Genomic DNA, 21,687 nt, shown 5'->3' with positions numbered 1-21,687 from the left:
GGCATCAGCCAAATTGCCACCAATATGAGAAAACTGGAAAAGTAGTTTTTTCCATTCTTTGAAAAATGACCCTGGTGTCAAATCGGAAGCTTGCAGTTTTTTGGTTGTGACGAAAGGATGGCGAAGCAACTCTTCCAGCTGTTTTACTTCGTTCCATTGACCATCAGACAGTGATACAATGGATACAGTGGATGTTCTTTGGTTGCTCTTCTTCAAGAACAGTTTTGAAAATATCAGGGTGATGCCGTTCTATGTGACGTTTCAAATTGAACATTTTTAATCCTAATTTGGCTGCACAAATTTCTTCATTTTTTTCAATTTGACAAATATAACCCGGAAGATTTCTGGCTTTTCTTACTCATATCGTTAGTACAGAATTAAAATCTTTTAGTGCCCTAAAAGGATGGATTAGCATAAACTAAACAAAGGTAATATCCACAACTTTCCTGCTGCATCACTGGCTAAAGGAACTACGGTACTTTCAATCTAAAAACCTCAGTGAAAACTATCAAATCAGTCAGTCAGTAGGCAGTACCATTGGTAACAGCTACGAACATGTGAGTGTGACTGCTCTGCTGTCAAATCCCCAGCAACCTGAGTTAGCTAGAAAAGGTGGTGCTAAAGCAGTAACAATTCTTAATTTTGTGAAAGGTTGCTTTTAAATTTTGTGAATTCAGCCTATAATAGTAGGCTAGTAGCATAGCAACTTATGAAATACATCGGAGCCGGAGCAATTTTTCAAACAACTGGCTCCAGCTCCTGCTCCAGCTCCATTTGAATTTCAAGTAGAGCTCCGGCTCCAGCTCCGTTGAAAAGGCACGGCTCCGGGCTGCGGCTCCAAAGCCCTGGCTACAACCACAAGAAGTCACACTTTACTTTATTGCAGGCTAAGGTCTTTGGTCGTCATCTTACTGTTGTAACAATAAAAAAAAAATGGAGGCTAAAAGAGATGAAATTGGGTACACTCCACTTGTGGAAGAAGGAATTGCGATGGAACAAGTAAGAAATCTTGCTTACTACCGGGTCTCCATTAATGGTGATTTTAATAGTGAAATTTCTAAATGTGGCATAAACTGTGCAAATTGATTAAAATTTGTATATCCCTTAATTTACTTGGGGAAAGTTGTATTCTTTATATATCCGTATAATAGCTAGCATTTGAAACATGGAAATAGTTTGCTGAGTTTCAAACAATGGATCATTACGCTGGAGATTGATCTTTGTGCACGCAGGATTTTTTGTATCTTCATGCCGATTTATAATAAACAAAAAAGAAAGCTAGTTGTTTAAACGCCAATTTAGAATAAATAAACAAAGAATTAAAACTTCAGTGCATGCCATCACGCAAATTATTTTTTACTTGATTTTTTCCTGTCCTGTTTATTAGGCCCATTCTGTCTGTGTGACAGTGTGACAATTTGCTCTAACGGTCTCTGATGCTAAAAAGTGAAAAGTACCGTTTCATGGAGGTGGGCCAGTTAAAGGCGTTCGATATTATCTTATTTTCTGGAGAATATTCAAATATGATGTGATGATGAATTGCGCATTATATCTAAAATATTTATAAAGTTAGACCTTAACACCAAGATTGTGCTTGTGGAAAACTATAGGCTGGGAGCTAACAATGCTGGGCATTCAGCGCTGATGCATTCAACCCTATCAACGCTGGGTCTTACGTAAAACCCAAGATAATAGTAGCGATGAATTCCTACACCACATTTTATGTATGTCAGCCTGGTTGTACTAGAACGTTGTAATACGATCGAGACAAAAGCGCGGTCCCCCTCCCACTCTCTCCTGTTGCTCATCCAAAGCACTTATCTCTCTCGACACAACTAGCCAGAAATCCCTACAGTCAAATCTCGATGACCATGCTCATGGTAAGGGAAGTAGTGCAGCTTCTCGCTTGCTGCTGCCCCCTTAAGAAGGCACCAAAACTATAAAGCAGCTTATTAGTGTACATACTCGACCGCTGATAATAATTACTGAGGTGAGAGTAAACCACATGTCTTTGGATGGTATCAGGGGGCAGACGAGCCTAGTTGCTACGTAATAGTGAAAAGTGTGACAGCTGCATGGACGACAATGTACATTCTATGCGGTGCGTTTGCCAAACTGCCTTACTTTCTAGTTGGATCAGTTATAGCAGCCTTGTAAACTCTAATGAAAATGCCACTACCAAGCCTACCTGAAAAGTATGGCATTTTTCGTTGAGAAATTGTTTGTGCAAAGACATAAATTTGGCGTGATGGTGTGCACTGAAACCTCAATTCGTTGTTTTTTATTTTAAATTGGGAGTCTAACAACTAGTTTTTCTTGCAAATATATTTAACATAAATCGATGTGAAGACCCTACTGGAAAGTTTGCTTTCTGTGCGCCGGATAAATGCGACAAAAAATGCAACGCCAACATGATACTTCTAATATTGAATATAGCCATTCTGTTCAGCTGAACAAGAGCACAGTGTCTCATTTTTTTAGAGTTTGCTGTTGGTTTGACGTCTTTGTCGTAATCGTACTGGTTGCGAACTGTCAGCATACACATTGCTAAATATAATGAAAATCTAGAGAAAGTGTGGCACACTCTCGCACAAATTCCGTCAGTGAGCACACTGCACACCAAACTCAATACACTTCCGCATTGATTTATAATGAACAGACAAACACTTGCAGGGTCTGGGTCTGGGTTATCCAGGTGCACCGGCCAAATATGCAAAATCTAAAGCCCAGAAATTTTTAACCTCACTGCTTTGTTGCTTCCATAGAAAACATTTGTGCATGAAATGTGTCTTTTGAGTTGAGTTTTGTTTTACATTACATTACATTTACATGCATGGAATGCACCCTGAAAAAAATGTAGCGAAAAAGTAGAAAAAGTGTTAGTGAAACAAACTCAATATGCATCTACACCGATATATAATAAACTGACAAGTTGTTACAGGACGTTGGCTGGTTATGCAAGTACACTGGCCATATATGCAAAATCTAAAGGAGCTTGAGCAGCCTACAATCTACCCTTTGCAAATATAATCAAAAGTTGTTTCATTTTAATTGCTCTGCTGTGACCTATAGCTTTCCATTTGATTTTCAGACTGGCATTGGTTACCCTCCTAACAATACAAATGTTGTGGTTGTGCAACCAGCCGCTAGTCCGTACGTGTCACAAACGACAACTGTGGTCACCCAGCAACCAGTGATTAAGAGGCCGTGGAGCTCACAGTTGTGCGATTGCTTCAACGACATGGACAGCTGTGAGTTGATAAGTTGTGTTGCCAGGTTTATTGTTAATTACGATGCTTGGATGTAAGCTAACTACTGTTGCAGTCATTAAGCCTGCTGTACCACTTGATATACTGACGTATAAGCCCCCTTTTTTTGACGAAAATATTGAGCCAAACAACGAAAGGGGCTTCTACACCGACCAAAATTTGAGATGTGCAAATTTAGGTTAAAAATTGCCATAAAAGTAGCTAAAGTTAGTTTTTTAGAACGAAAATTCTGTTGTTCATTTTGCACTTCTGTTAAAAAAAGTTTGAATCGTGGTTTTTTGATGGCATTTTATGAAATGTTACTCCAATGCATACTAAAATGACTTCAGACCCCGATGGGTCATGCTTTCAAGTAATCAGTTTTTTAGTGAATTCACTGTAGATCTAGAACTCAACAAAGCGTTTTGTAATATATGCAGTGATTACGGTTATTGATTGTGATTTGTTTGTTTAACGTGTTGTGTAAAAAGACTGACAGTTTGTCACTGCATAATAATGCTAACTAGACATTGAGTATCAACTGTTGGTATGCTGCTTTCAGGTTGCATGACGTTGTGCTTTGGTCATTATTACCTCGCCTGTGTCGCTCAGCGTATGGGAGAACACTGCTGCGTCGGTTGTGGCTTGCCTGGTCTGTGGCCGATGAGGACGGCTATGAGGGAACGTCATAATATAGAGGTGACGTCATGTGGTTCAGCGATGTGTTAGCTTTTCTTATCACCATTCATGTTGTTTATATAAACAATAAACAGGGCAACATGTGCAATGACTTTTGCGTCTCACTCTGGTGTGGTCCCTGTGCTATTTGTCAGCTCTCACGAGAGATGAACACGCTCGGTTATCCAAAGTACTGCTGAGTTTTGCTTTGGGTCTCTCTTCACGATGTTGGAGACACAATTTTATGTGATGTCTGTTATACTTGCCATGACGATACTGTTGTTTTTATTCAAACTTTGCCCATGATGTTACAAACTACATAACTAGCTTCGCCATATAATGTGCCTTTGTTGTTTAGTTTTGACTGATTGTTTGTGCTCTTCAATAGTCCAGAATCACGTGTTTGAGATCGTGTTATTTCATCAACTTATTCTCTTTATTATTATGTTCTTATAACTCTTTATTCTTCTCGTGTCTGAAATTTGTTTGTTTTGTGAAAAATTCGCATTTGTGTCTGAGTCGATGTACATTGCTGAAATGACAATAAACAATACGAGAAGACATCGTCGTTAGTATTTCCATCATGTGATAACGTGTTTATATTATTCATAGACATTTTCTGCAAGAAAAAATGTTATAGATTAGAAGCTAATCATTACTTGATACCGGTTCCTAGAGTAGCCTAGTTAGCTTTTGTATCTCTACGCCTGAGCATGCCTTAAACACCTCTGCCCTTGAAAAAATATCATAGTAGGTTATTTCCCAAATAAAATTCTTACTGCTGTCACATGATCAATTGGGATCCCCACAGAAGTTTGGATATTTCTAGAAGTTAGGTGTTTTCCCTTCGTCAAATAATGAATAAGAATTCCCCATGATAGTTAACTTATTTTTAGGACTTGTCTAGAAGTTCGCTGCTTTCCCTACAAGTACTTGTCTAGAAGTTAGGTAGTTCCCCTACTTTTAGGACTTGTCTAGAAGTTAGGTGGTTCCCCTACTTTTAGGACTTGTCTAGAAGTTAGGTGGTTCCCCTACTTTTAGGAATTGTTTACAAATTAGGTGGTTCCCCTAATTTTCTAACTTGTCTTGAAATTAGTTGGTTCCCCTACTTTTATAACTTGTCTAGAAGTTAGGTGGTTCCCCTACTTTTAGGAATTGTTTACAAATTAAGTGGTTCCCCTACTTTTAGGACTTGTCTTGAAATTAGGTGGTTCCCCTAATTTTATAACTTGTCTAGAAGTTAGGTGGTTCCCCTACTTTTAGGAATTGTTTACAAATTAGGTGGTTCCCCTACTTTTAGGACTTGTCTTGAAATTAGGTGGTTCCCCTAATTTTATAACTTGTCTAGAAGTTAGGTGGTTCCCCTACTTTTAGGAATTGTTTACAAATTAGGTGGTTCCCCTACTTTTAGGACTTGTTTAGAAATTAGGTGCTCTCCTTCGTCACGTGGTTAATCGGGATTCTCCACGACAGTTTCTTTATTTTCATGACTTGCCAAGAGTTTAGATACTTTCCTTTTCACAGTCACGTGACGACGCGCATTGAAATATTTGCGTTGACGCCAATGTCTGGCTTTAATCATCCTTCTCTTATGGTAACTGCAATTCTTAGGACAAGCAAATTGAGCTGTGAGCAACAGCACGCATCTTAAAACACCCCTGGTACGTCAGCTGCTTCAACTTTTATATTTAAGAATTCCTCATCTCATCGCGTTTTGGCTTCTACCAGTAAGTTAATATTCACTCTTGCATTTGCAGTTTTCAATTTAAATCATTTAAATGAGAAAGTTCACATTTTATTCCAACACCAAAAATGCAATGATATTTTAAACAAAACGAAAAACTAACATAAGGGAAAACATGAGTTTTGTAAGTAAGCTTAAAATCAGTGAAAATAAGAGGCATTTGTACACAAACAGGCCATAGTATAGCGGAAGCACAAAGTTGAAAATACAAAATATCAAGGCAGGTTAAGCATCAACACCAACCCATTTGCAAACGTCTGATAACGATCAAGTAGAGATTTTCTTTAGCAAGCAACTAAGTTTCGGTCGTCGGTTAAAAGAACAGTAAAATGAGTCTTTGGATTTTCGCCATTGGTTCGCTCTTCGTACTTTGGATCACTGTAGTGTCAAATCGTCGTTTGTCCCGTACAAATGTAAACCACGTTTCGTGTTAATCCTCTATCATAATTAAGCTTGGTGGGGGTTAGAATTCACGAACCTTGTCACCCGTATCCAACTGGATCTGGAACAGAAACAATTGGAGAGGGCTGGAGCTTTGGGTGGCGCTTTGACGAAATTTCTGCTGTAGGAAGTCCACCACCATTGCGGCAATCTCTTTCACCTTTATTGCATGTTCAGTGCTCCCCGTACTGTCTTGGGCCAGGCCTCGTAATTCGGCCAACACTGAACAACAAGCAGCAGGTATGAAGGATTTAAGACAAGGTAAACTAGGGCCTAGGCAAATGTCGCTACAACTTACCAACAAATGGGGCTCCAATCATGAAGAGACCAGGGTCTGAAGCAGGGCTTTAAATGAACCCAAAAAAAAGGTAAACAAACTTAATTTATGTAAGTCTAATGTTGCAAGAAGTAGCATCTTTATGACTAAGCTGGAAAATCAACCATTCTAAATCGAATAATTAAACTGTGGCTAACGCTCATGCCAATGCATTCAATATCACAACACGCCATGAGGTACTGTAGTTACCTCTATTAGGTGGGTAAAATTACCTGCATAAACATGTCATTTTACAGAGCTATTTTCAACATTTTTCATCGTATTCTTTTAATTTCTTACCAGCGCATTAATTTAGTAGTGTTGGTGAAAATAAAGGCATCTGTGATAGCAAAGGTTTTCGGGCAACAATTACCAATTACACAACCACCAAATATTTTTTTAATTTATTCAACACTTAAGTGACCAATCGTAGGGTGCTTCTCAAATATAACAGTAGTAACGTCACAAGAAAATTTTAGAATGCACTCAGTTAAAACCATTTTTGTCAAAATACCATGTATAGTATGCAGACAGAATCTAATTGTCACCGAACAGGCACATTAGACAGAGTTTCATTTTGCAAACAGTTTCAGCCACATAACCTATATAACTTTATACCTATACACTACCTATGTACCTTGTACGTGTTGACAGCAGCAAAGAAGCCGGGTTAACATAAAGCGCATGTGGGATTATAGACATCATACAGTAATGCGTTGCAAATGGGTTTAGTTCGTATTTAAGAAAATTCCACAAAACTCCACGACAAGGTAGGCTAATTGAAGTTTGAGATCAAAGTAACGCAACAATTTTTAGCTGCGCCGTTGCTAAAGCGCTTTGCTCACCACGTATTAAACTATAACACAGAAAACCATAAAATAAAGAATAACATCCGCTCTTACCAAAAGCACAGAAACAAGCTATAGGTAACCGAGTCTCGAGCGATGTGGAATTATCGTAGAGTTCAAGTTGAGCAAAAACTTGCTTTAATCCGACGATAAAAAATCAGATTTTATCAAATCAGTTGGTTAATTTAAGCATTGTTGTGAAGTGGGTTCACCAACAGCTAACACGAGCTTTGTTCAGCAGAAAATTAGAATATTTCTACAAACACAAAAAAGATCGTAATAATATTATAAAGCTATAATAAGCAGGCTCAGCTCTTATTCAATCATCAGCTGTAAAAGCGCTTCTGCCACAAAGGACGGTAAACAACTAATTAAGCGATCTCGGTCAAGACAAGTTTCGGACGATCACTGCACGTTGATTACTGACATGCACCCGAAATAAAGACGCTGTAATGAAATACAAAGACACACTTTGAACACCAGTCTACTACACATACAAGCAAACATCAAAAACAACAAATGAAGCTGTCAAGTCTACAAAGCACTGATCAATACGAAATCTAAAGCAAGGTCGTGACGTGTACTCGCATGAATAGACGTATTATGACGTCATTTAAACATTGAGTAGGAATAATTGAGAGAGAATATTTCAAAGTTCACAAACGTCTTCTCCCTGAAATAAGAATATAATAAAAAACACAAATGTGACGTCATAATGCAAGCAATTGATGACGTCAACTCACACTAGGCATCTCCTTGTCATGGAAATGTTTTATGTGGACAGCTGCGTCATGAACACTGACGTATTCACTGTCCAAGCTTGTCACGTCATAATAACCACCAGCCAGCAAAGAGTTTCTGACGTCAGCTGTGATGACGAAATCATGTCAGGTTACCAAGGCAACTTCCAGACAAAATAAACAAACAATGAATTACCGTTGACGGCGGCCAGTAGAAAATCGACCCCGATTTCTTTGTAATTCTCACAAACCTGTGGAAGCGGATGACGCATTAGTTACGTATATGAGGGGAATACCCGGGCATACTCACCGCTTTGAGAGTTTTGACTCCGACCAAGTCGAGGAACGAAATCGCTGAACAATCCAACACGATCGCCTGCACCTCGCACGCAACACCGCAAGTGGGCGGACGAGAGTTATCGCCAGATGTAGATTCCAACTCCTTGGAAGTGTCTACGTCAGATCTGGCTTCTGGATCCCCATTGCTGACGTCATATTTTTTCCCTCTACGTAAATCAAATCACAAAGGTATGACGTCATGAACACATAACGATAATGACGTAATATCCGGAATATAACCTGAAAACGCAGCAACAGGTTCCTGATCTACCGTTTTCCTCCAACTTCTTCCTTTCAACAATCACGGCCTCTGCAAATCGATTGTTACAAAACAATCAATACGATGACGTCATTCAAGAATATCATTTCAAAATACTTTGTGACGTAATAAGCTCTTACCGGGGTCAACTCCGGTCGCTTTGATAAGTCTCTTTTTGAAGAAGTCTTTGTTTGCGTAATAAAGCGCTGAATGAAACTTAAAAATCACAATTCCAGAATAAGGGACCGCCTGCGAAAATCGTCATTATGAGGTCATTATGACGTACAGGGTATTTACAGAGAAGCGATTAGAATTGCGCTCACGGCGAGGTAGTTGTGGCAGTTCCGGTAGATGTCGGTGCCGGCCACACTGCCAAGGACCTCGCACTTGGCTGTCTGAGTCCTGAAGATGACGCTGAGCATCGAGAAGACGACTCCCGCCAGGAGCCCCAGATCCACTCCAAGTGTCACCACTGCCAGCAACGTCACAATCCACACCACCTATGACGTTTCACAACAATATTATGACGTCATCATAGCTGAAATTTCACCTTAAACTAAGACTCACAAAGTCGATCTTGGACATCTTGTAGACGGGCTTGAGTTGCGAGAATTGCTGCAGGATCCCGAACAATCCGACGATTATGATGCAACCGAGGACACACCGCGGGAGGGGTTCGAAGATCGGACCCAACCAGAGCACAGTGACCAGGACGATGACCACAGAGATCAAACCTACCACCTGTGACGTAAGAATGGATGAGGTATGACGTCATGAACATTGTTAAGAGGAAGCAAAAAGCAGAATTGATAGTACCTGGGTATTCCCCCCTGTGTTCTCCTGAATGACGCATCTGGCCAAAGCAGCCGCGTTGGGGAAGCAGAGGAAGAAGGCGGGAACGACGTTGGACGCTCCGTACGCGATCAGCTCCTGACGATGAAATTAACAAATCACAAACACGCGCGACAGCTGGGAGTGAAACCAGCGCCCATTTGTTTTGTCATAAACAAGAAACAGACGTCACATGTTAATCGCACCTGGTTTGAGTCGATCTGGTATCCGTACTTTTGCGCGTACATCTTGGACAGCGAGATGCTGATCGCGAATCCCACAATCGCAATCGCGAACGCGTCGCCGATGATATTTATTAATATGGAAGTGTCAGGAAGGCGGGGTGCCGGAAGTCTGTCACAAAGAAGTTAGCTTAATTGTAATGACGTCATAATTCACGTAATGAAATTTTTAATTTCCAGCTCACCCGGTCGGGATGTTGTCAACGATGGCGACACCGATATTTCGCTGAAACATTGCGAAATGTGACGTCACAGTAGTGATTATGACGACAATGACTTCAGTCGGAATTGGAACTTTCAATTTTTTTCTACAAGTGAGATATTAAAAAGGAAATGAATAACAATTGAAGTTTAAAGTTCGGGCAAGTTCATGTCGACCTTAAACCAGTCATGGCTGTATAGTAGTGGTAGTATAACGAGAAATAATTACTAAATCATATTTAACTGTAAAGCAATTAATGCCGAAAATATGTGGCAAATTTGTTGCAAATTATTATGTTTTTTTTGACATCACAATATGTAAGTCCTGGATAATATAGTTGATGTTGTCTGAACCGTGTTAAAGTGCCAAACTATATCCTGGATAGTTAAAGATTGACTAAACCAGTGTTTCCCAACCTTTTTTGTTACATTCCCTCTTTACCTATTTTGGAACAAAAAGCTGTAGAATTAACCATGATGGAGGTTTAAGGATGCCCACCTTCGTTACACGTGCCTATGACGCAAGATTACGCAATAAGTAGTCATCACACAGAAGTGCAATTGCTGAACAACGATGCTAATGTGTGCATCACCAGTTAATGACAATGCAAAGAAGATCAAGAATGTTTTTGATACGTTACGCGCAAACAAGGTCAAATTCCTCCTAAAATAATTAAATCCCAATCGGAGAGGATTTTTTACCCAATTGGAAAACACTGGGCTAAGCTTTTTTGAATGGAATGCGACTCTGTCGGTAGATTAGTGGTTGTTGGGGTTAGTGCTATAATAGACTGGCAGATGCTGTTTATTTCCAGCATATAAATGTCACCAAGGTCAGCATATGTATAAGTGTCAGTGTGTCTTCACTCTCTACGTCAATTACTAGACCAGGGGTGGGCAACCTTTTTGAACCCGAGGGCCGCTTTGGTTGTTAAATCTTTAGGGACGAGCCAAGACATAAGAACTTATGACGTCATAAATAGTTTATGTCGTTTAATTGTTCCATATCTCCATTCCTCAATCTAAAACTATCATTAAATTGTGGATAATCAACATCTTGTTATCAATGCAGGCTCAAATAAAGAAAAGAAAAAGAGAGAAACGTTCATAAACGGTACTCTTGGCAGCCTTTACAATTTTTTTTGGAATTTTACGATTCGACTAGAGGAGCCACAAAAAGCATGCCGGCGAGCCGCAGTTTGCCCACCACTGTACTAGACTAACTTAGTTCCAACATCGCCACGTTTTTGGAAACACAGTAACGACCAAACAATGATGAAAAATTCTTTCTGCTGAAAATCTACCGACAACCATCCTTCGATTTAGGGGCAGTTGCTTTTGGTCTAGGCAAAAAGTTTAAATTGAAATAGTTCTAGAACTCACTTGTATCTCAAGTTGATTTCCCGCCCAGTAACGAGCAGGCCGATGCTCACGATCGACACAACCAGGGTGGGCACGTGAGTGTTTGGAAGATTCCGGAAGATTTCAAACCAGTTCTAGAATTAACAACAAAAGAATAAATTCCGTTGCTCTCCACCACAAACCCCCATCGCGACAATGACCTTGTAAAAGGAAGCGATTCCGTTCGACGACGCGAAATCTGTGTAGCCCAGTACAGATGGTACTTGTGACGTCACAACGTGAATCGCAGCGCCGGTGGTGAATGCCTGGATGAGGGGTTCGGAGAGGTACGCGGTGATGAAGCCGAGACGGAGGATCCCGAACACGAGCTGGGGAGGAAACAACCAGTTATCGGTTACTGCGCATGCGCACAGTACAGGTCAAAGGTCACCTGGAAGACTCCCATGAGCAGCATGAGGGAGGAAGCGACCGCCACCCTCCTCATATCCGCTTCCGACACTCCCACCATGCTCGCTGTCGTCATATCCGCTGTCGGCGTCTGCAATTACGTGGAAGGTTGTGATTGGTCGTCAGGAAATACTTGATTAAACAAAAAACTAAAAACTCACGGTGGTATTAGAAGGGATGAGGGCGGCGGCGGGCTCATCCGGAACAAACCTGATGACGACAGCCTGGGTAAGTAGACTGGTCACCGCGAAAGTCCCCACCGAGATATGGCGGGAAGTCCCCATCAGCGTGTAAATGAGCACCGGGTAGAAGGAACTGTAAAGCCCAAACACAGGGGGAAGTCCCGCGAGAAGTGAAAACGCCATACCTAAATGATGACGTAACATATGACGTAATCAATATCAATGAAACAATATACATCGCAACCAACCAATCAAATTTGAACACGTACTTTGTGGAATGTGAACCACCCCAACCGTCAGACCGGAAACCAGGTCGCCAGGCAACCACTGACGTACGTTATAATGACGTAGCCAAGTGAAAATTGGAAACAAGCCAATGACGTCGTTGATGACGTTCTTGGCGGTGCATTTGGAGACGCATTTTTTGGCAAAGCCGCTGATTCCAAGATTTTCTGGAATCGACTCGGGACCGGAAACTTTTTCACGGAATTCCGGTTCCGTGTGAGTCGTTCGATCAATGACGTAACGACAGATGACATCATTACGCGATCTGTAAAACAAGATGACGTAGAAATTAGAGAACTTCGATTAGTTTCCAATAAATTCTTCTCGAAATCTAACAAAATTAAGCAGGGAATGTTTCTTTGTTGAAAAACTCGACAATGTGAAGTCATGGAGAACACACGCAAAACACATTCAGCTTGTCTCAGATATACAAAGCGAGACAAGCGATGAAGGGTGACGTCTATTGCAGCGAAGCAGCGCGTCGTGTCGAAGAAATGTTTGAGAGAACTGCTAAAAAGTGGTCATTCACATTGTACGCAGATTTTTATATTGAACACTTTGAAACCGTTCTATCGTGACCATAAAAAGCTGCTGGTTATTTGTTGAAGGGGAGAATTTGCCGTAAATATTTATACAATTTCAATCAAAACAATGTGGTTTGAACTTTACAATGATATTTACCAAATAACACTTCTGAAAGGTGGCGCCACTGGCAGGTAAATTTGGTCAGCTGAAAGCAAGAGCATGACAGGAAACAATTTTTAATTTACGCTTCGGTATAAAATAAACTTTATGCATTTTCCTTTGCATCGCGCAGATCCCACTCGCGACCGCCGCTGTCCCTTTTCTTCACTATGTAGACATGCGCTTCAGCTGCCACCGCGTTGGCTGGGAAACGAAGACAACAGAGATGGAGAATGTTTGACCTCCGAGGCAACCAATAACAACCCAGCTCTTCCCATCATGCCAACGGACAACTTTCTACTCTGTAGGAACAAATCGTGACTTGGAATTTGACAGCATCGATGTTGATGATCAACCTCGGCACAGATTTGCGCTTGAAAATTTCCTGCGGTCGATGTAAAAGCTTCATCGATCCTCGCTTATCACTGCTTGTGAAATCCTGACGTTAGTTCCAAGCACCCATTGATGCGATGAAGCTTCAGAAAAGTCAACGTGCTGCAGCTTTATTAGGAAAGAGTCCGCATCCGACCTACTATCGCATCGCTTGATCTTTCAAACCCGATCCAGATCTACCAAGATTTCAGCAGCGACCTGCTACCTGGGGCAAAAACTTCCCCCGCAGTCAACGAAACAATCACTCGCCTTGTCGGGATTCCGTATGTTGGACCTATATAGCTCTTTCGTTTGTGCGTTACCTGACTTCGCTTCAAATAGAAGAACAGCTGCCATTTAAAACTCGAAACTTTAAAACAATGCAACGAAGTTGATGCTGTGTTAGGAATCTGTCAATACGGGTTCTTCACTCTTCTGCGCTTCTATCGTACAACTTACCAATAGAATTACCGGTGACAGACAACATCTGTCTGGAGATGATGCTCCGAGCTGGTCCTTTGTTAAAGCCTTGGCTGCGCAGATTCCTGTCTTGCTGCTTGTGATATCACAAAATCCCCATAATCAGGAGACGAACGCTTGTATTCTAAAGCCCCAAAAGCTGCCAGGGGCACAAAAAGCTATTGTTTAAGGATCAACCTCCGCTCACTTATGACGTTTTTATAACAGCCACATTGTGATCGAACAAGGACCGCGGTCAAGTTAAACAACCGCAGCATCCTCTTTAGATGGGTTTGACAACTCTGCTCTACATTAAACCGACCTTTGTTCATCGCGATCACAATGAACTATCATGTATCTATTACGTAACAATCATGACCTATGCAGCATGTATCGTTGTTTGATTTGGCATTTTAGTTCAACTTCAGCCTTTACGCGGTTTCAAAAGTTAACCAGAAGCGGAGTTCTGGCATCTACTCAAATGACCTGGTTTGACACGCTTATAAGTGCATTATGGTATTCAACGGATATGACGCAAAATCTGGATTCTTTCACAATAAACAGCCATATGAGCTCATAGAGAATTCTTACAAAACCACGAAGCATCTTCAAACTGAATCATCTTACCTCGTTTTACCTTGGCTCGTGTTCATTTTATCCGCAATTTCGCGAGTTATGGATGATTCTTTACTTCATATAAGAGCCCTTCAGCTTCACAAGTGTCAGCTGTCAATCTATCTGACGTCACTCTTGTTGGTTCGAACTTCGTCGCTTCACAACTCGACTGAAATCAACCCAGGAAGGTAAAATGTTTACTGGAGCATGGTACGCTTCGCTGACTAAACTTGATTCGCATGACGGCGCTTGTGTGGTGGTTTTGATGATACCTGTAGGCATGCCAGCAGCAACAGTATCGCTTATTACGTAAAACGTCGCAATAAGCGGGCGTGATGCGTCACAATGCTTTAACTTTGGGACGTAATAATTACTTTGAAAGTGAAAACAATACGAGGCAATATCGTTGTCTTCACAAATTTACGAAAGTTTGTCGAGCTTAGAACGAATTCTTCCCATCATTCATCGAACAAAGATTTCTTTATAGTCAGAGGTTATTCAGATATGTTCTTGCCAGAGGTTGGATTGACTGATTTACATTAAGCACAACAAATATGGGAATGAAATTTCTTTATTAAAGCGCTTACAGAAAATGCCTCATTGGTAAAAGCCGCTAGATGACGCTATCAAGTCTACAAAGCACTGATCAATATGAGATCTGAAGCAAGTTTTTGACATGTACACGCATGAATAGACGTATTATGACGTCATTGAAGCTTAGGGTGAATATAATTGGCTTTCCTGCTTTCAAAGTTCACAAACGTCTTCTCCCTGAAATCAAAAGACTATGAAAAACACAACTGTCACGTCATAATGCAAGCAATTGATGAAGTCAACTCACACTGGGCATCTTGTTGTCAGGGAAATGTTTTATGTAGACAGCTGCGTCATGAACACTGACGTATTCACTGTCCAAGCTTGCCACGTCATAATAACCACCAGCCAGCAAAGATTTTCTGACGTCAGCTGTTATGACGAAATCATGTCAGGTTACCAAGGCAACTTCCAGACAAAATAAACAAACAATGAATTACCGTTGACGGCGGCCAGTAGAAAATCGACCCCGATTTCTTTGTAATTCTCACAAACCTGTGGAAGCGGATGACGTATTAGTTACGTATATGAGGGAATACCCGGGCACACTCACCGCTTTGAGAGTTTTAACTCCGACCAAGTCGAGGAATGAAATCGCTGAACAATCCAACACGATCGCCCGCACCTCGCACGCAACACCGCAAGTGGGCGGACGAGAGTTATCGCCGGTAGTAGACTCCAACTCCTTGGAAGTGTCTACGTCAGATCTGGCTTCTGGATCCCCATTGCTGACGTCATATTTTTTGCCTCTACGTAAATCAAATCACAAAGGTATGACGTCATGAACACATAACGATAATGACGTAATATCCGGAATATAACCTGAAAACGCAGCAACAGGTTCCTGATCTACCGTTTTCCTCCAACTTCTTCCTTTCAACAATCACGGCCTCTGCAAATCGATTGTTACAAAACAATCAATACGATGACGTCATTCAAGAATATCATTTCAAAATACTTTGTGACGTAATAAGCTCTTACCGGGGTCAACTCCGGTCGCTTTGATAAGTCTCTTTTTGAAGAAGTCTTTGTTTGCGTAATAAAGCGCTGAATGAAACTTAAAAATCACAATTCCAGAATAAGGGACCGCCTGCGAAAATCGTCATTATGAGGTCATTATGACGTACAGGGTATTTACAGAGAAGCGATTAGAATTGCGCTCACGGCGAGGTAGTTGTGGCAGTTCCGGTAGATGTCGGTGCCGGCCACACTGCCAAGGACCTCGCACTTGGCTGTCTGAGTCCTGAAGATGACGCTGAGCATCGAGAAGACGACTCCCGCCAGGAGCCCCAGATCCACTCCAAGTGTCACCACTGCCAGCAACGTCACAATCCACACCACCTATGACGTTTCACAACAATATTATGACGTCATCATGGCTGAAATTTCACCTTAAACTAAGACTCACAAAGTCAATCTTGGACATCTTGTAGACGGGCTTGAGTTGCGAGAATTGCTGCAGGATCCCGAACAATCCGACGATTATGATGCAACCGAGGACACACCGCGGGAGGGGTTCGAAGATCGGACCCAACCAGAGCACAGTGACCAGGACGATGACCACAGAGATCAAACCTACCACCTGTGACGTAAGAATGGATGAGGTGTGACGTCATCAACGTTGTAATGAGGAACCAGAATTGACAGTACCTGGGTATTCCCCCCTGTGTTCTCCTGAATGACGCATCTGGCCAAAGCAGCCGCGTTGGGGAAGCAGAGGAAGAAGGCGGGAACGACGTTGGACGCTCCGTACGCGATCAGCTCCTGACGGTTGAATTAACAAATCACAAACGCGCACGACAGCTGGGAGCGAAACCAGCGCCCATTTGTTTCGTCATAAACAAGAAACAGACGTCACATGTTAATCGCACCTGGTTTGAGTCGATCTGGTATCCGTACTTTTGCGCGTACATCTTGGACAGCGAGATGCTGATCGCGAATCCCACAAACGCAATCGCGAACGCATCGCCGATAATATTTGCTAATATGGAAGTGTCAGGAAGGCGGGGTGCCGGAAGTCTGTCACAAAGAAGTTAGCTTAATTGTAATGACGTCATAATTCACGTAATGAAATTTTTAATTTCCAGCTCACCCGGTCGGGATGTTGTCAACGATGGCGACACCGATATTTCGCTGAAACATTGCGAAATGTGACGTCACAGTAGTGATTATGACGACAATGACTTCAGTCGGAATTGGAACTTTCAATTTTTTTCTACAAGTGAGATATTAAAAAGGAAATGAATAACAATTGAAGTTTAAAGTTCGGGCAAGTTCATGTCGACCTTAAACCAGTCATGGCTGTATAGTAGTGGTAGTATAACGAGAAATAATTATTAAATCATATTTAACTGTAAAGCAATTAATGCCGAAAATATGTGGCAAATTTGTTGCAAATTATTATGTTTTTTTTGACAACACAATATGTAAGTCCTGGATAATATAGTTGATGTTGTCTGAACCGTGTTAAAGTGCCAAACTATATCCTGGATAGTTAAAGATTGACTAAACCAGTGTTTCCCAACCTTTTTTGTTACATTCCCTCTTTACCTATTTTGGAACAAAAAGCTGTAGAATTAACCATGATGGAGGTTTAAGGATGCCCACCTTCGTTACACGTGCCTATGACGCAAGATTACGCAATAAGTAGTCATCACACAGAAGTGCAATTGCTGAACAACGATGCTAATGTGTGCATCACCAGTTAATGACAATGCAAAGAAGATCAAGAATGTTTTTGATACGTTACGCGCAAACAAGGTCAAATTCCTCCTAAAATAATTAAATCCCAATCGGAGAGGATTTTTTACCCAATTGGAAAACACTGGGCTAAGCTTTTTTGAATGGAATGCGACTCTGTCGGTAGATTAGTGGTTGTTGGGGTTAGTGCTATAATAGACTGGCAGATGCTGTTTATTTCCAGCATATAAATGTCACCAAGGTCAGCATATGTATAAGTGTCAGTGTGTCTTCACTCTCTACGTCAATTACTAGACCAGGGGTGGGCAACCTTTTTGAACCCGAGGGCCGCTTTGGTTGTTAAATCTTTAGGGACGAGCCAAGACATAAGAACTTATGACGTCATAAATAGTTTATGTCGTTTAATTGTTCCATATCTCCATTCCTCAATCTAAAACTATCATTAAATTGTGGATAATCAACATCTTGTTATCAATGCAGGCTCAAATAAAGAAAAGAAAAAGAGAGAAACGTTCATAAACGGTACTCTTGGCAGCCTTTACAATTTTTTTTGGAATTTTACGATTCGACTAGAGGAGCCACAAAAAGCATGCCGGCGACCCGCAGTTTGCCCACCACTGTACTAGACTAACTTAGTTCCAACATCGCCACGTTTTTGGAAACACAGTAACGACCAAACAATGATGAAAAATTCTTTCTGCTGAAAATCTACCGACAACCATCCTTCGATTTAGGGGCAGTTGCTTTTGGTCTAGGCAAAAAGTTTAAATTGAAATAGTTCTAGAACTCACTTGTATCTCAAGTTGATTTCCCGCCCAGTAACGAGCAGGCCGATGCTCACGATCGACACGACCAGGGTGGGCACGTGAGTGTTTGGAAGATTCCGGAAGATTTCAAACCAATTCTAGAATTAACAACAAAAGAATAAATTCCGTTGCTCTCCGCCACAAACCCCCATCGCGACAATGACCTTGTAAAAGGAAGCGATTCCGTTCGACGACGCGAAATCTGTGTAGCCCAGTACAGATGGTACTTGTGACGTCACAACGTGAATCGCGGCGCCGGTGGTGAATGCCTGGATGAGGGGTTCGGAGAGGTACGCGGTGATGAAGCCGAGACGGAGGATCCCGAACACGAGCTGGGGAGGAAACAACCAGTTATCGGTTACTGCGCATGCTCACAGTACGGGTCAAAGGTCACCTGGAAGACTCCCATGAGCAGCATGAGGGAGGAAGCGACCGCCACCCTCCTCATATCCGCTTCCGACACTCCCACCATGCTCGCTGTCGTCATATCCGCTGTCGGCGTCTGCAATTACGTGCAAGGTTGTGATTGGTCGTCAGGAAATACTAGATTAGACAAAAAACTAAAAACTCACGGTGGTATTAGAAAGGATGAGGGCGGCGGCGGGCTCATCCGGAACAAACCTGATGACGACAGCCTGGGTAAGTAGACTGGTCACCGCGAAAGTCCCCACCGAGATATGGCGGGAAGTCCCCATCAGCGTGTAGATGAGCACCGGGTAGAAGGAACTGTAAAGCCCAAACACAGGGGGAAGTCCCGCAAGAAGCGAAAACGCCATACCTGAATGATGACGTAACATATGACGTAATCAATATCAATGAAGCAATATACATCGCAACCAACCAATCAAATTTGAACACGTACTTTGTGGAATGTGAACCACCCCAACCGTCAGACCGGAAACCAGGTCGCCAGGCAACCACTGACGTACGTTATAATGACGTAGCCAAGTGAAAATTGGAAACAAGCCAATGACGTCGTTGATGACCTTCTTGGCGGTGCATTTGGAGACGCATTTTTTTGCAAAGCCGCTGATTCCAAGATTTTCTGGAATCGACTCGGGACCGGAAACTTTTTCACGGAATTCCGGTTCCGTGTGAGTCGTTCGATCAATGACGTAACGACAGATGACATCATTACGCGATCTGTAAAACAATATGACGTAGGAATTAGAGAACTTCGATTAGTTTCCAATAAATTCTTCTCGAAATCTAACAAAATTAAGCAGGGAATGTTTCTTTGTTGAAAAACTCGACAATGTGAAGTCATGGAGAACACACGCAAAACACATTCAGCTTGTCTCAGATATACAAAGCGAGACAAGCGATGAAGGGTGACGTCAAATGCAGCGAAGCAGCGCGTCGTGTCGAAGAAATATTTGAGAGAACTGCTAAAAAGTGGTCATTCACATTGTACGCAGATTTTTATATTGAACACTTTGAAACCGCTCTATCGTGACCATAAAAAGCGGCTGGTTATTTGTTGAAGGGGAGAATTTGCCGTAAATATTTACACAATTTCAAGCAAAACAATGTGGTTTGAACTTTACAATGATATTTACCAAATAACACTTCTGAAAGGTGGCGCCACTGGCAGGTAAATTTGGTCAGCTGAAAGCAAGAGCATGACAGGAAACAATTTTTAATTTACGCTTCGGTATAAAATAAACTTTATGCATTTTCCTTTGCATCGCGCAGATCCCACTCGCGACCGCCGCTGTCCCTTTTCTTCACTATGTAGACATGCGCTTCAGCTGCCGCCGCGTTGGCTGGGAAACGAAGACAACAGAGATGGAGAATGTTTGACCTCCGAGGCAACCAATAACAACCCAGCTCTTCCCATCATGCCAACGGACAACTTTCTACTCTGTAGGAACAAATCGTGACTTGGAATTTGACAGCATCGATGTTGATGATCAACCTCGGCACAGATTTGCGCTTGAAAATTTTCTGCGGTCGATGTAAAAGTTTCATCGCTTTTCCCTCGCTTATCACTGCTTGTGAAATCCTGACGTCAGTTCCAAGCACCCATTGATGCGATGAAGCTTCAGAAAGGCCGACGTGCTGCAGCTTTATTAGGAAAGAGTCCGCATCCGACCTACTATCGCATCGCCTGATCTTTCAAACCCGATCCAGATCTACCAAGATTTCAGCAGCGACCTGCTACCTGGGGCAAAAACTTCCCCCGCAGTCAACGAAACAATCACTCGCCTTGTCGGAATTCCGTATGTTGGACCTATATAGCTCTTTCGTTTGTGCGTTACCTGACTTCGCTTCAAATAGAAGAACAGCGGCCATTTAAAACTCGAAACTTTAAAACAATGCAACGAAGTTGATGCTGTGTTAGGAATCTGTCAATACGGGTTCTTCACTCTTCTGCGCTTCTATCGTACAACTTACCAATAGAATTACCGGTGCCAGACAACATCTGTCTGGAGGTGATGCTCCGAGCTGGTCCTTTGTTAAAGTCTTTGCTGCGCAGATTCCTGTCTTGCTGCTTGTGACATCACAAAATCCCCATAATCAGGAGACGAACGCTTGTATTCTAAAGCCCCAAAAGCTGCCAGGGGCACAAAAAGCTATTGTTTAAGGATCAACCTCCGCTCACTTATGACGTTTTTATAACAGCCACATTGTGATCGAACAAGGATCGCGGTCAAGTTAAACAACCGTAGCATCCTCTTTAGATGGGTTTGACAACTCTGCTCTACATTAAACCGACCTTTGTTCATCGCGATCACAATGAACTATCATGTATCTATTACGTAACAATCATGACCTATGCAGCATGTATCGTTGTTTGATTTGGCATTTTAGTTCAACTTCAGCCTTTACGCGGTTTCAAAAGTTAACCAGAAGCGGAGTTCTGGCATCTACTCAAATGACCTGGTTTGACACGCTTATAAGTGCATTATGGTATTCAACGGATATGACGCAAAATCTGGATTCTTTCACAATAAACAGCCATATGAGCTCATAGAGAATTCTTACAAAACCACGAAGCATCTTCAAACTGAATCATCTTACCTCGTTTTACCTTGGCTCGTGTTCATTTTATCCGCAATTTCGCGAGTTACGGATGATTCTTTACTTCATATAAGAGCCCTTCAGCTTCACAAGTGTCAGCTGTCAATCTATCTGACGTCACTCTTGTTGGTTCGAACTTCGTCGCTTCACAACTCGACTGAAATCAACCCAGGAAGGTAAAATGTTTACTGGAGCATGGTACGCTTCGCTGACTAAACTTGATTCGCATGACGGCGCTTGTGTGGTGGTTTTGATGATACCTGTAGGCAT

The 21,687-nt window shown here is 41.9% G+C and overlaps 3 protein-coding genes across 3 annotated transcripts; 1 reads left to right on the top strand and 2 right to left on the bottom strand.

Moving 5' to 3' along the window:
• Positions 1 to 857: 857 nt before the first annotated feature.
• LOC143468906 (cornifelin homolog A-like) lies at positions 858 to 4,480 on the top strand. Its single transcript, XM_076966385.1, has 4 exons — positions 858 to 999; positions 3,092 to 3,251; positions 3,811 to 3,947; positions 4,022 to 4,480. The coding sequence occupies exons 1-4, from the start codon at positions 934 to 936 to the stop codon at positions 4,124 to 4,126; spliced, it is 468 nt and encodes a 155-aa protein (XP_076822500.1). The 5' UTR covers positions 858 to 933; the 3' UTR covers positions 4,127 to 4,480.
• A 1,081-nt stretch (positions 4,481 to 5,561) lies between these two features.
• On the bottom strand, positions 5,562 to 14,444 carry LOC143469892 (prestin-like). Its single transcript, XM_076967774.1, has 18 exons — positions 14,306 to 14,444; positions 12,148 to 12,428; positions 11,858 to 12,063; positions 11,680 to 11,787; positions 11,450 to 11,617; positions 11,271 to 11,383; positions 9,872 to 9,994; positions 9,651 to 9,798; positions 9,430 to 9,543; positions 9,181 to 9,354; positions 8,937 to 9,113; positions 8,754 to 8,862; positions 8,595 to 8,664; positions 8,326 to 8,521; positions 8,212 to 8,266; positions 8,019 to 8,143; positions 6,410 to 7,948; positions 5,562 to 6,333 (listed from the first exon to the last, which is right to left on the bottom strand). The coding sequence occupies exons 1-17, from the start codon at positions 14,329 to 14,331 to the stop codon at positions 7,925 to 7,927; spliced, it is 2,217 nt and encodes a 738-aa protein (XP_076823889.1). The 5' UTR covers positions 14,332 to 14,444; the 3' UTR covers positions 5,562 to 6,333; positions 6,410 to 7,924.
• Positions 14,445 to 14,848: 404 nt separating this feature from the next.
• LOC143469891 (prestin-like) lies at positions 14,849 to 21,564 on the bottom strand. Its single transcript, XM_076967773.1, has 17 exons — positions 21,418 to 21,564; positions 19,256 to 19,536; positions 18,966 to 19,171; positions 18,788 to 18,895; positions 18,558 to 18,725; positions 18,379 to 18,491; positions 16,980 to 17,102; positions 16,759 to 16,906; positions 16,538 to 16,651; positions 16,296 to 16,469; positions 16,052 to 16,228; positions 15,869 to 15,977; positions 15,710 to 15,779; positions 15,441 to 15,636; positions 15,328 to 15,382; positions 15,135 to 15,259; positions 14,849 to 15,064 (listed from the first exon to the last, which is right to left on the bottom strand). Exons 1-17 carry the CDS (start codon positions 21,441 to 21,443, stop codon positions 15,041 to 15,043), a joined length of 2,217 nt encoding a protein of 738 aa, XP_076823888.1. The 5' UTR covers positions 21,444 to 21,564; the 3' UTR covers positions 14,849 to 15,040.
• Between the last annotated feature and the right edge of the window lie 123 nt (positions 21,565 to 21,687).

Source organism: Clavelina lepadiformis, chromosome 8 (genome assembly GCF_947623445.1).
Source record: "Clavelina lepadiformis chromosome 8, kaClaLepa1.1, whole genome shotgun sequence".
NCBI classification, from domain to species: domain Eukaryota; kingdom Metazoa; phylum Chordata; class Ascidiacea; order Aplousobranchia; family Clavelinidae; genus Clavelina; species Clavelina lepadiformis.
This window is presented reverse-complemented; position numbering and strand designations above follow the sequence as displayed.

Excerpts from the sequence above, each read along its gene's own strand:
- LOC143469891 (XM_076967773.1), bottom strand. The coding sequence starts at position 21,443 with ATGAACACGAGCCAAGGTAAAACGAG. Across the intron at positions 18,896-18,965 it reads TCATCCTTTCTAATACCACC|ACGCCGACAGCGGATATGAC; the intron begins GTGAGTTTTTAG and ends ACGTAATTGCAG. Across the intron at positions 16,229-16,295 it reads AGATGTCCAAGATTGACTTT|GTGGTGTGGATTGTGACGTT; the intron begins GTGAGTCTTAGT and ends GAAACGTCATAG.
- LOC143468906 (XM_076966385.1), top strand. The coding sequence starts at position 934 with ATGGAGGCTAAAAGAGATGAAATTGGGTACACTCCACTTGTGGAAGAA. Across the intron at positions 3,252-3,810 it reads CTTCAACGACATGGACAGCT|GTTGCATGACGTTGTGCTTT; the intron begins GTGAGTTGATAA and ends TGCTGCTTTCAG. Across the intron at positions 3,948-4,021 it reads GGGAACGTCATAATATAGAG|GGCAACATGTGCAATGACTT; the intron begins GTGACGTCATGT and ends AACAATAAACAG.
- LOC143469892 (XM_076967774.1), bottom strand. The coding sequence starts at position 14,331 with ATGAACACGAGCCAAGGTAAAACGAG. Across the intron at positions 11,384-11,449 it reads GAATCGCTTCCTTTTACAAG|AACTGGTTTGAAATCTTCCG; the intron begins GTCATTGTCGCG and ends TGTTAATTCTAG. Across the intron at positions 9,355-9,429 it reads ACACAGGGGGGAATACCCAG|GTGGTAGGTTTGATCTCTGT; the intron begins GTACTATCAATT and ends CTTACGTCACAG.